Source organism: Coregonus lavaretus, assembly GCF_964263955.1.
Source record: "Coregonus lavaretus genome assembly, chromosome: 1".
Taxonomy (NCBI): domain Eukaryota; kingdom Metazoa; phylum Chordata; class Actinopteri; order Salmoniformes; family Salmonidae; genus Coregonus; species Coregonus lavaretus.
In genome coordinates this window covers 72,696,276-72,708,693 of record NC_139988.1, presented here as the reverse complement: position 1 = coordinate 72,708,693, position 12,418 = coordinate 72,696,276, and the positions used below count along the sequence as shown (strand labels likewise).

Genomic DNA, 12,418 nt, shown 5'->3' with positions numbered 1-12,418 from the left:
CCTTCAGACAAGGTGACTAAAATATGTTGTGTTGTTTGATGCAAGAAACCACTTTACAAAATGCATTATTATTCCTATACCATATTACAGAGAAACAGACAAATTATGCTACCCTCTACCTATTGGCTACTTAGCTTATTCAAACATTTCTCAAAATACAACACTGCCCCTTTAAGACAAAAAAAGCTCAACCTGACTTGCTTTTCAAACAAATGTACATGAAATAATCACTCCCCTACTGCTGACTACAAATGATCTATAACTGGACTAATAACTCACTAACTAGCACAGGATATGAACAAAATGTGCAGAGGTGGCTACATGCAGCGCTTGCTTTGATCTCAAAACAAGCGCATCTACTCACGACCACAGCTGTAAACACAGTTCAGTTCAAAGTAAATGGCACCGATCTATTTGCATATAGGCCTACTGCAGCACTGATTGGCTATGCCAACAGGGCAACGATCCTAAGCACACAGCCAAGGCAACGCAGGAGTGGCTTCGGGACAAGTCTCTGAATGTCCTTGAGTGGCCCAGCCAGAGCCCGGACTTGAACCCGATCGAACATCTCCGGAGAGACCTGAAAATGGCTGTGCAGCGACGCTCCCCATCCAACCTGACAAGAGCTTGAGAGGATCTGCAGAGAGGAACGGGAGAAACTCCCCAAGTACACAGGTGTGCCAAACTTGTAGCGTCATACCCAAGAAGACTTGAGGCTGTAATCGCTGCCAAAGTACTGAGTAGAAGGTCTGAATACTTATGTAACTGATTTCAGTTTATTTTTAATACGTTTGCAAACATTTCTAAAAAGCTGTTTTAGCTTTGTCATTATGGGTTATTGTGTGTAGACTGATGAGGAAATGTATTTTTTAAATCCATTTTAGAACAAGGCTCTAACTTTCCGAATGCACTATATACACAAAAGTATGTTAAATAGATTTACAGAAAATTGTCCAGGTGCCTACAAAGAGATCCATATCTAACCAACAAGGGTCATCAACACAAGTTTACTTTTGCAGAGCATGTTGAGGTGTGTTCACGGTTCAAACTAAAGACAAATTATTTTTAAAGAATTTTATTTCTTATGTTGCAAGTGCTATACAAGAGTGATTATTCTGTTTCCAACTAAACTGATTACATTTTATCAAGTTACAACTTAAACATTCAAATAAATATTGAAGAAAGCATACGGCACATATGCATAGAGGGTACACTTTGGAAAACCATATACATTTATCTTTTAGAAAGAACCCAAACTTGCAAATATTTTTTTGAAGTCAATTTGATTTTACAAAAACACTTTTTTCCATGACAAAATGTAACCTACACACCTAACAAAGTGCAACTGCACAATCAAATTACTGTACAATCCTCCATGATTCAGACACCCATTTCTTTGGATAATACCTTTTAAACCATGCAAATGATAAATGACAGCTTACTCTTCCCTAAGCTATATTACACGTTCATTGATGATATTCTTTCATTTTGACTTGAATATTAGGCAAGTTAGCTGGAGAGTGTTACATCATAGGACTAACTTATGTCCATTACACCACATTGTGGTGCCATGGTACAGTAGCAGTTAAAACTATGGACTGGATAATAGAGGTAAAAAATTAAGATAATTGTGGTGACTAGAGCAAATCTGAGTTGCTGGACTGGAGACTAAGAGGAGGAAAGTATAAAATAAAAGGAGGCGCAGATAAAGGAAACAGATTGAGACAACGGAATGGTGCAAAAAAAAGTGAGGGAATGAGGGAAGAAAAAAATGAGGGAATAAGAAGAATGGCATTCATGTGTTCTAAGAACACATTTTGCGTACAAGGAGAACAATGAATGGGTAGCATAGGCTGCGTTTACACAGGCAGCCCAATTCTGATATTTTTCCCACTAATTGGTCTTTTGACCAATCACAGATCTTTCACATCAAATATTTTTCAGCGCTGATCTGATTAGTCAAAAAGACACATTTTTGAAAAAATATCAGAATTGGGCTGCCTGTGTAAACGCAGCCATACTGTTGTACATCTAGGCCGAGGGAATACCTCAGGGTATGCATGCCCACTCGTTTTCATTTTGGTGCTAATTACATTCTGTACATTAGCCAAAACACAGTCTCTGCTTCAGATGACCTTGGCTACTACGACGGAAGAGCCAGGTATCCAGTCGCAGATCTAGATGGGAGGAAATCATGTTGTTTTCTAATGAATACGCCTTGGGATTGGTTACGATGAACTACATTGTGTTTGCAATGCATACATAAAACATCTCTTAAATGAAAGAAATTTGCTGTCAATTCTATGAAACTCACTCCATGTTGCTCTTCAGCTGGTGGACGGTACGCTTGTCCAGGTAGCGGCAGAAGAGTGTGAGAAGGTTCGAGGGTAGGAGGAGGGGCTCCACCAGAGCACTCTGGGATAGCTGCGATGCCACCAGGAAGACTGTGTCTGTCCTGGAGATAAAGATGACAAATGGTCAATATGAACAAGGGGCAAGGACCATGTACAGACACGCTTAACTGTAGCCTACGAGTAGGTCTATTTACAACTTAGGAACAGTGTTGCATATGGACAAATATATTGCTAGGGATGAAGGCAGTCGTACCAGGTTTCAAAGTCACCAATGCTGGGCTCCAGAGGAATGTCAGAGGACAGTAGCCTCTCTCCTTGGGACAGAAGGGCATAGAGTAAGGAGAGCCCAAACTGAAAGGTAAAACAGGAGAATGATGAACAAGACATCAGGGCAGCGCAACACACAAGAGTAAAATATTGGAAAGTCAAATATTGTAGCCTAGCATACCATGCTTTGTATGTGAGAAAGTGAAAAGCATAACAAACCTTGCTTTGGCACACAAGTGAGAGGCACATGCTGCTATCGCTGGAGTCGGGCAGTGATGCCGTAAAGTCTTTGAGGACCCCAATGAGCTGACTGAAGGTCATGCCTCCGATCACAGTTCGAAGAGACGGGTACAAAACCGGAAGAGACTGCAGGGTTGTGTGGAACACCACGGTCGTGTGGAAGTGAGTTTGGATTATTCTTCAGTCAAGAAGGCAGCATTTCATACAAATATCAACAGGGCCATGTTCAGTAGGCAAAACTAAAATAACTGACTTGATTCCTTACTCTAGTCAGAGGTCAAGTCAGAAGCATGTTTGTTCTACATAATGTATTTCTATCTGAACGTTCCACAACCCTATGTAACGCGGTGCCATACACCATAACAAATGTTTTTTTATTAAATTTTTAACTGACCTCATCTGAGTCTCTGCTCATGAGTACGGGCAGGTGTGATGTCACCATGCTTAAGACTTTCAGCGCGGCGTCATGGGACAGGAAGGGGAGGAGCCGAGCCAGTAACCGCTTTCCTTTGGACACCAGGAGACATGGCAGAAATTCTTCCCCTGCTTCTCTAGGGTGAAATATATGACAAGTACTTGACAAGTGATGCATCACTGTATAACATAAGAATAATTTCTGAGTAAATCTGAATAGGTTTAAAGAACATTTCATAATGGACGCAGGGATTACTTTTTGAATTTGGTGTTTAGAGTAGACCAGTGCCTTCAGAAAGTATTCATACCCCTGGACTTATTCCACATTTTGTGTTCCAGCATGAATTCAAAATGGATGAGGAAAAAAATTCTACCTCATAATGACAAAGTGAAAACATGTTTTTAGAAGGGGGAGGTGGGGCGCAACTCAATATTAATAAGGTGTTCTTAATGTTTTGCACACTCAGTGTATAGACAGGTGTTTCTAAATCATGTCCAAACAATTGACCACAGTTGGACTCCAATCAGGTGGACTCCCTGCCATCAGAACAGCCTCAATTCGTCAGGGCATGGAATCTACAAGCATTCCGCAGGGATGCTGGCTCATGTTGACTCCAATCCTTCCCACAGTTGAGTCAAGTTGGCTGGATGTCCTTTGGGTGGTGGACCATTCTTGATACACACGGGAAACTGTTGAGCGTGAAAAACCCAGCAGCGTTGCAGTTCTTGACACAAACCGGTGTGCCTGGCACCTACAACCATACCCCGTTCAAAGGCACTTAAATATTTTGTCTTGCCCATTCACCCTCTGAATGGCACACATACACAAGCCATGTCTCCATTTCCTCAAGGCTTAAATATCCTTCTTTAACTTGTCTCCTCCCCTTCATCTACACTGATTAAAGTGGATTTAACAAGTGACATCAATAAGGGATCATAGCTTTCACCTGGATTCACCTGGTGAGTCTGTCATGAAAGACCAGGTGTCCTTAATGTTTTGTACAATCAGTGTATAAGGTCCCACAGTTGACAGTGCATGTAAGAGCAGAAACTATCCCATAGCTGTCAGTAGATCTCCGATATATAATTGTGATGAGGCATTTATCAGGGGAAGGGTATAAAACAATTTCTAGAGTGTTGAAAGTTTCCAAGAGCACAGTGGTCTCCATCAATGTGAAAAGATATGGAACTACCCAGACTCTGCCTAGAGCTGGCTGTCTGACCAAACTGAGCAACCAGGCAAGAAGGACCTTGGTCAAGGAGGTGACCAAGAACCCAATGACCACTGACAGAACTACAGAGTTTCTTGGCTGAGATCGGAAAACCTGTCAGAAGGGAAACAGTCTCTACAGCACTTCACCAATCTGGGCTTTATGGGAGAGTGGCCAGTCTGAAGCCACTCTTGAGAAAATGGCACATGACAATATGCCTGGAGTTCGCAAAACGGCACGTGAAAGACAGATCATAAGGTCTGATGAGACAAATTGAACTCTTTGGCCGGAATTTTTAAAACGCCATGTCTGGAGAAAACCAGGCACAGCTCATCACCCGTCTAACACCATCCCTACCGTGAAGCATGGTGGTGGCAGCATCATGCTATGGGGATGCTTTTCAGCGGCAGGGACTGAGAGACTGGTAAAGATAGAGGAAACATTGAATGGAGCCAAATCCTTGATGAGAACCTGCTTCCGAGTGCAAACGACAGACTGGGACAAAGATTTATAGTCCAACAGGACAATGACCCAAAGCATACAGCCAAAGCAATGCTGGAATGGCTTTAGAACAAGAATGTGATAGTCCTTGAGTGGCCCAGCCAAAGCACAGACTTGAATCCCATTGAAAATCTGTGGAAAGACTTGATTGCTGTTCACCACTGCTCCCCATCTAACAGCGCTTGAGAAAATCTGCAAGGAAGAATGGGAGAAAATACCAAAATCCAGATGTGCAAAGCTGAGACACACCCAAGAAAACTCAAATCTGTCATCTCCACCAAAGGTGATCCTACAAAGTGTAAAGACTTATGTAAATGCCATTTCGGCATTTCATTTTCAATAAATTTGCAAACATTTCTAAAAACATGTTTTTTCACTTTGTCATTATGGGGTAGTGTGTGTAGATGGGTGAGAAAACAAATCTATTTAATCCATGTTGAATTCAGACTAACAAAATGTGGAATAAGTCAAGAGGTATGAATACTTTCTGAAGGAACTGCAGCTCAAGGTGACTTGATACAACTGGCAGAGAGCAGGACTCACAGGTCAGGATGCTGTAGCTGGGAGTAGATGTACTCCACTTTTATCCCAGTTTTCTCCATCAGCCTCTTCTCCTCACCCTCCCCCAGCACCTGTGCCTTCATCCTCTGCCCCTCTTCTACCTCTAGCAGCACCATGAACAACTACAGGAGACAGTGGGGGGGATTTAATATCCTACATATTAACAGCCAAGTTTTTTGCATGTCAAAATGATTCACTTTGGAAACCACCACCACATCCTACAAGATGGCATATTGACATTAAATTAGTGGTTCACTTTTTTTAAACCAAATCTCTATTTATGTGAATGGCATGTTATAGAAGTGTCCAGACACTTATTTTGCAATTTTTCACTTACCGCACCAGCAATATACTTTCTCAGTGTTGGGGCCAAGGATAAACATGAACAAAGGCTCAAAAAAAAAAAAAATCGTACTTTTAGAAATGGCAAAGCTTTCTTGTATCACCACAATGGGAACGAGAAAGCCAACAAAATGCAATAACGTTGCGGATCAAGTTCGGAATTACATAATTTCATGTGTACAACATTAAAGACATGCATCAATATACGGAGAGCTTTGCCGTTTCTAAAAGGACACATTTGGGTTTGTTTGGCATGTTTATCTGTGTCCCCCATAATGCAGAACAAGCAACGAGGAAGTCTTATTGCTGGTGCGGTAAGTTTCTCAAAACTAAATGAAATCGCAAAAGAAAGTGTCGGACACTTCTAGAACATGACATATTTATTTATACATTAAAAACATTTTTTTTGGGGGGGGTTAAAATAAAGTCAAACTCCTTTAACATGCCATTTTCTGTACTTTACCTTTTCTATTTTCTTTAGGATGTCCAATCGCTGTTGCCTGATGTCTTTTAGTTCCTGTTGGAAGAGACCATTCAGAGAAAGCGCAATTGCAGTTTAACTGTTGTACATTCTTCAAAATGGTGTTTCAAAAAGTGCCCAAAGCATGTCCTCTTCTCACCTCGTGTGGACAGTGGGCTGCAACGGCATTGATCGCTCGTCGAGGAGAGAAACACGTTGACACCGCGACCTGGCCTAGGGAACCCTCGATGTGCACCACTGAAAGAGCAACAGCATCACTCGGGTTAAGGAAAATGCAAACATTCAGCAGTATAAAAACAATGACCATTTCCAAAGTACACTTCAGCACCATGCACAGATGAGGACAAGTGCATGTGGGGTATATGGAGAAACCTGGTGTGTATGAGTCCATCTTGGTGACGTAGGGGGTGGTGAGTTTGGGCGGCTCCCTTTTGCCCCTCATGCCCAACTCCTCCTCTGCCAGCTTGGCCTCCATTCGCCGATAGTACTCCTACAGCACAATGTGAGAGTAGAGCCATCATGTAACAGCCCTTTCTGGAAAACATTTCAAAATTAAACTGTGGTTACGGTATAAAAGAGAGAACATGCAGAAGGATAGCTGTGGGGGTTTTAGAAGAGAATTGGATACAAAGTTATTGGAAGAGAATGTGGAACTAAAATGCCATTGGGAGGAGTATGTGGGGAACTAAAATCCTATTTCGGAGAGTGTGGGGAACTAAATCCTATCGGAGGTTGAAGGTTAAAGACAACAAAGAATGAGAGGAGTGAGATGTGCCAGCCAACCTACAGTACCTGGTAGTAGTAGTCGTCCAGGTGGGGATTCTCGCTTTGGAGCTGAATCATCTGTAGTCTGATGATCCACTCTTTCTCTTTGGCAGACATGAGGTTACAGTAGGGGTCCCAGCTGTCTGGTTTTCTAGAGTGGGAGCAACATGTCATTATAAGTCTCTATTATCAAAGCTTTTATATCAAAAAGAAGGAGTCCCTTCGAATTCCTTTGGGGCAGGTTTATGGGAGACCGAGCAGGGTTGGGCCAATTCTGAATTAAGTTGCAAATTGCTCTAATTCCCATTCAATTCTTGAATTTACCACACCCCACAGGAAGCAGAATTGGAATTAAAAGGAAGTAGAATTTAATTCAATGAAATTCAAAACGGCCTAATTTATTCAATACATCACTATACACATTTGTATTTTGACATTTGGTGACCAATACTACGTAAAACATTTCATTTATAGACATTCTCCTAAAACAAGTTAAATCATTACAGTAGTCTAGAAATATTCTAAGATCTCTATAAAAATTCATAATTCACCTACATATTATTAAATGAAGGAAAATACAACTCCCAGAATGCATAAAAAACTCCAGAATTGAAGGGAACAACCGAATATCATGACAAAAATACAAACATACTGTTTGACATCCGAGTTGCAATCAAGCTAATATATTTGAAATGGTATCTGTATTATTTGCATTAATAAGGGGCAGATGCTTTTGGTAAAAAAATTGTCAAAGGAATGAGAATTTCATGAGTCATAAAGTTTAATCAAAATTCTGCTTCCTGAGTTGTGTCCAATTCATGCATTGAATTAAGTTCCGAATTGACCCCAACCCTGACACAGACTAAAGCCCCATTTGGACAGGACTAATATTACTAGAGAACAGCGGTTACGTAATTGTTACCCCAGCATGTGCGTTATTCCAGAGGACGATTCACACGGGACTCGTTTTTCCAAACGTCCCCCTGTAATTCTTTATTTCGACTCATGACGGAAGCCTGGAGGTTTTTATTCTAGGTGTGTCTAGACGATAATGGGCTACACTGATAACTTGTGCTTGGCTGCCAAATGTAAAGGTGTCCCCATAATATTTAAAATTGTGTGATCATAATCATTAGGGCCATTTTAGCGATCCATGGTAGACATCCCTCATTATAAAAATGCCCTCCATCCTGCTGATGTGAGCATCTGAACAGTGAATTTGCACACAATACTTATTTAAGGATGAGAAAGTGAACTTGCCATTTCCAAAAAGTTTAGCTCAGTGGAGAGTCAGGGATGCCCTGCTTTGCGAACCATTGCCTTCATCAACAGCCAGGGTTTCATTAAATAGGCATGGGCACAATACATTTTTATTGCACATTTAGGCCTTAATAAACTGACGCATTTGGCGATGTTACATTTCAATACATTGGCACAAAACGTATTAACAAACGTATTCACTGGTAAAGTCGATAATGCAGGCCATTCATAAGCAATATATGCGCAGCACTTTGTTTTAAGAATCAATATATCAAATCAGTTCTTATTTTCTTGTTCAAACTGTGAGCAACACCTGTCAAACTCTAATGTCTCAGAAAACACTGGGACGTTGATACGCTCAGGACTAGTATTAGAGGACTTTGCAGAAAAACAGTAGGTTATTCTGGGGGGAATTGTTTCTCTCCCGCCATGTAAAAATGACTGACATGGTAGATTCGCACGGGATTGAAATTAAGATGTGTTTTACGCTCGTGCACATAATTACATTACACGACCTCCCCTAGTAAAATGAATACCGTCCGAATAGGGCTCAAGCATATCCTGTCCTAAAAAGCTAGCACAATAGAGAATCTCCATTGAAAGTGCTTTTTAGTCCAGGAATATAGTCTGGGAAATAAGAGGTTAGTGTTTAAACTAATGCATCCAAGAAGCAACACGTTTGCAGCAATATTAAGAGCAGCCAGGTTGAATATGATAAGAGTTTATTCGATCTCTAGACAAAACTCACTCAATAATATCAAATATAAGTAAACTTAAAATAAGTAGAAGCACATGCCACACCTTTGGGATCTCGGTTGCCTTTGACTCAACAGTCGTCTGTGTTGGGGGTGAAGCTGTGTCACGGGACCAGGGAACCTGTGGGGGAGAGACATAAGTAACAACTATATGTCAAACCATATTTATCTCTAAGAAGCTGCAGTAGAATTATAAGCCATTTGATAAAATAATGTGATCACATTGTCTCTGACCACAATCTGATGAGCGAAAAAAGAACCAGAGCAGGTGTCCCCAACTCTTGTCCTTGTAGGTTCTTCACTCAGAAAGGTTTGGAACAAAATTTTAATACGACACAGACCTGAATCGCTGCACACGATTTGACGAGGGGCTGTAGAAGGGAGAGGGTCTTGGAGAGTTTGCACCAAAGCGAAGCTGCATCATCTTTGGGGTCAGAGGTTGAGGGGTGGAGGGGCAGGGACGTGGTGAGGGCGAGAGGAAGCCCCCAGTCTGAGCGAACAGAACGTCTCCATTACAACTCAAACCAACAGAACTAAAGAATTACATCTCCCTACATGCTTCTGGTATGCACAGATACATTAACAAATTCATACCAATTGTGAGCAGATTATTTCGAAATGTACACAATAGGGGAAATATTGATGCGAAGGCAGGAACCTGGTTATAATGCTGTTGTGGGGTGAAAGGTCGCTGGGAGACGATGGGAGAGCTGGGCATCATTGTATTAATCTGCAAGAGGAGAAGTTAAACAAATGTACATTTGTCGTCGGCCATAGACTGGGCAGTGTGTTCCATAGTCTTTCAACAAAAATGTGCCAAAGATTCAGGCCAACTTCCCAGCAATTGACCATCTTTGGCCATCTCCCCCTTGTGCCCAAGTCTTAAGACAACTACTCCACCAGTCAATTACCTGAGATGGGCATCTTTGCCCAAATGGTCTGTTTAAGTATGACCCTCTTGGGCCCCCTCTCCTCCCACTGGAGTTGGAGAATGGGTAGTGAGAATCCAGGTAGTTCGGTCCTCTGCCAGGGGCATGACTGTCCATCACACACACAATGGCCGGGTCCTGTCGAAAGACAGAACACCCAAATGTGCCAAACGAACCATTAGAGTCTAATGCTACTAAACATGCCATAATCCTTCATTTTCGGTATCAGATTTATTTGAAAAAGTGGTAATATACTGTATTGTTAGTCTTCCACATGTAATGCCCACTACCTGTAATACTGATCCAGAGGTGTGTCTGGTTTTCTCATAAGATTGTAGCATCCACTGTGTGAGAAAAGAGCAGAGTAGGTCAAACGACAGTAAATATATTTTGTCATCAGAATGGGGTTGTGACAAATGACACTCACAGCATCTGGATCATCCCAGTAGGAGACACTCCCAACATCCACTATAGCGCTGTCCAAGCTCTGAGGAAATAATAACAAACATAAATGGTAATGTGTAAACTAGAAACCCTAGAATAAAATGGTTGAATGAGGACACGTTTTGCAATAGAAAACAAAAACGTGTCTTATTGGACAAGTTCAAGTATTACATCCCGTTTCAAAACATTTTCTTCCTACTAGACACAACTGACCTCTCAAGAGTAGTGACTCACCTGCAAACTCGGTCGCCCCTCCACAGTCCTCACCACAGCTGGGTCTTCAAACATCTGCGCCATGGCCTGACCTCCTCTCTGTCCCCTTCCGCGTCCCCGTAGGCCCGGAGGGCCCTGGACCCGGAGTTGTGGCCTGGCCCTGGGAGAGAAGGAGGGGGAGCTGGGGGAGAGGGATGGCAAGGCAGGTGGGGCAGGTGGCTGTGCTCCAAATTGGAGCAGAGGGTTGGTGGGATCCCCTTCTGTTTCCCCCACTCCTGTATCCATATCTAGAGAGGCCCATTGTAAAACATTTAAAAATAATCATTTACGTCATACCTGAATCTATTTAGCTTTATTCTTGGCACTTGCTGTCACCTCTAAAAAGCCGTTGTGGGAGGTTACTAAGCTAACATATGGAATTGTTTAAAGATAGTCATACCATGGATCATTTAGCCATTAGATTTTTAGGACCCCTTTAGGTATATTTTTTATTACTACTATAGCCCATAGATACGCATTGAATAACATTCATAAATGGCAAAAAAAAGACAGACAAAATTAATCATAAGGAATAAGGTTTTGAAGTGTTTGTCCTATATCTAGGAGATAAGAAAGCTCAGGAAATATTTTTGTTTATTTGGACACATTTAACCCCTTATTTTTGTTGGCACAAAATGACCTCCATACTTCCATTGGTTTGTATGGGTTACTTTCTGCGGAGTATCTTGACACTTGTGGGAGTCATAGAACACCATCGTGTTCGTGAGTCTTCCCTTTCCATAGAGAGGTAATAGTAATAATAGTTTTTAGGCCAACCCGTTCGGACTCTACAGACGTTTTCGTGAGAAGACCGATTTTCAGGATGTCTCATGGTCTGACAAACACAGCTGTAGCGCGGCCCTTTCCACCGCATATGCGGAAGGCCGACATAAGCAGGTGGGGAAGATTGAGATGCTTAAATAGCTTAAATTGACAGATTTTGATGTGGATTGTTTTATTATGTTACTTATATTGATGCATTGGTGCGTCAGTACTCTTCCTTTAAAACAGTTTAAAAAACATACATACCCATTCCAAACGTCTCATCGTTGTAGATATCTATTTCCTCATCCTCCTCTGCCATTTCTGCCAAACCACACTCGTCCATGCCTGCCCCCCCTTCTTCATCGCTCCATTGGCCTCCGTTCTCGGGCCACTGAGGTTGAGAGACTGTGGTTTCAGTCTCCTGAAAGAAGGTACATAGGGAGGAAAATACAAGGGTGACATCTGCTGTCGATACTACCGCAATTGAATAACTTCACATGCAATTTAGAATTAACTAGACTCGATTGCGACAACAACTTTGATGTATGACCATTCGCGTGTATTCGACGCATGTGATGCAGCACGTGTAGACTAGGTGTTTTGAGAATGATGAAAGGTTTATTTGTTTTGAGAATGATGAAAGGTTTAGCCGAATGTGTATCTCAGCTTTGCACATGAAGAAGCGCAAAAACGGTCAACTTACTTGTTGTTTTGAGTCACTCATTGAATATTTTCGGAAAATATTACACTTCTACGCATCGGTTTACCTTTCTCTTTTTAGACGTCTTTGCATAGTCATTACCGTTTTAAATGACCACACCTGTCGGGGGCGGGGCATCTGAAAGAAAATATACATGCGCATTCCCTCTGTGAATTA

General features: G+C 41.8%; 1 protein-coding gene across 1 annotated transcript; it reads right to left on the bottom strand.

Moving 5' to 3' along the window:
• Positions 1 to 2,043: 2,043 nt before the first annotated feature.
• Positions 2,044 to 12,265, bottom strand: patl2 (PAT1 homolog 2; the record flags this gene model as incomplete). The annotated part of the gene is made up of 19 exons (XM_084159030.1): positions 2,044 to 2,177; positions 2,315 to 2,455; positions 2,608 to 2,705; positions 2,841 to 2,987; positions 3,256 to 3,412; positions 5,531 to 5,670; positions 6,354 to 6,407; positions 6,511 to 6,608; positions 6,744 to 6,861; positions 7,164 to 7,287; positions 9,198 to 9,272; positions 9,493 to 9,641; positions 9,810 to 9,881; positions 10,063 to 10,218; positions 10,371 to 10,424; positions 10,508 to 10,567; positions 10,759 to 11,024; positions 11,806 to 11,962; positions 12,245 to 12,265. 19 exons carry the CDS (start codon positions 12,263 to 12,265, stop codon positions 2,144 to 2,146), a joined length of 2,121 nt encoding a protein of 706 aa, XP_084015156.1. The 3' UTR covers positions 2,044 to 2,143.
• Positions 12,266 to 12,418: the final 153 nt, after the last annotated feature.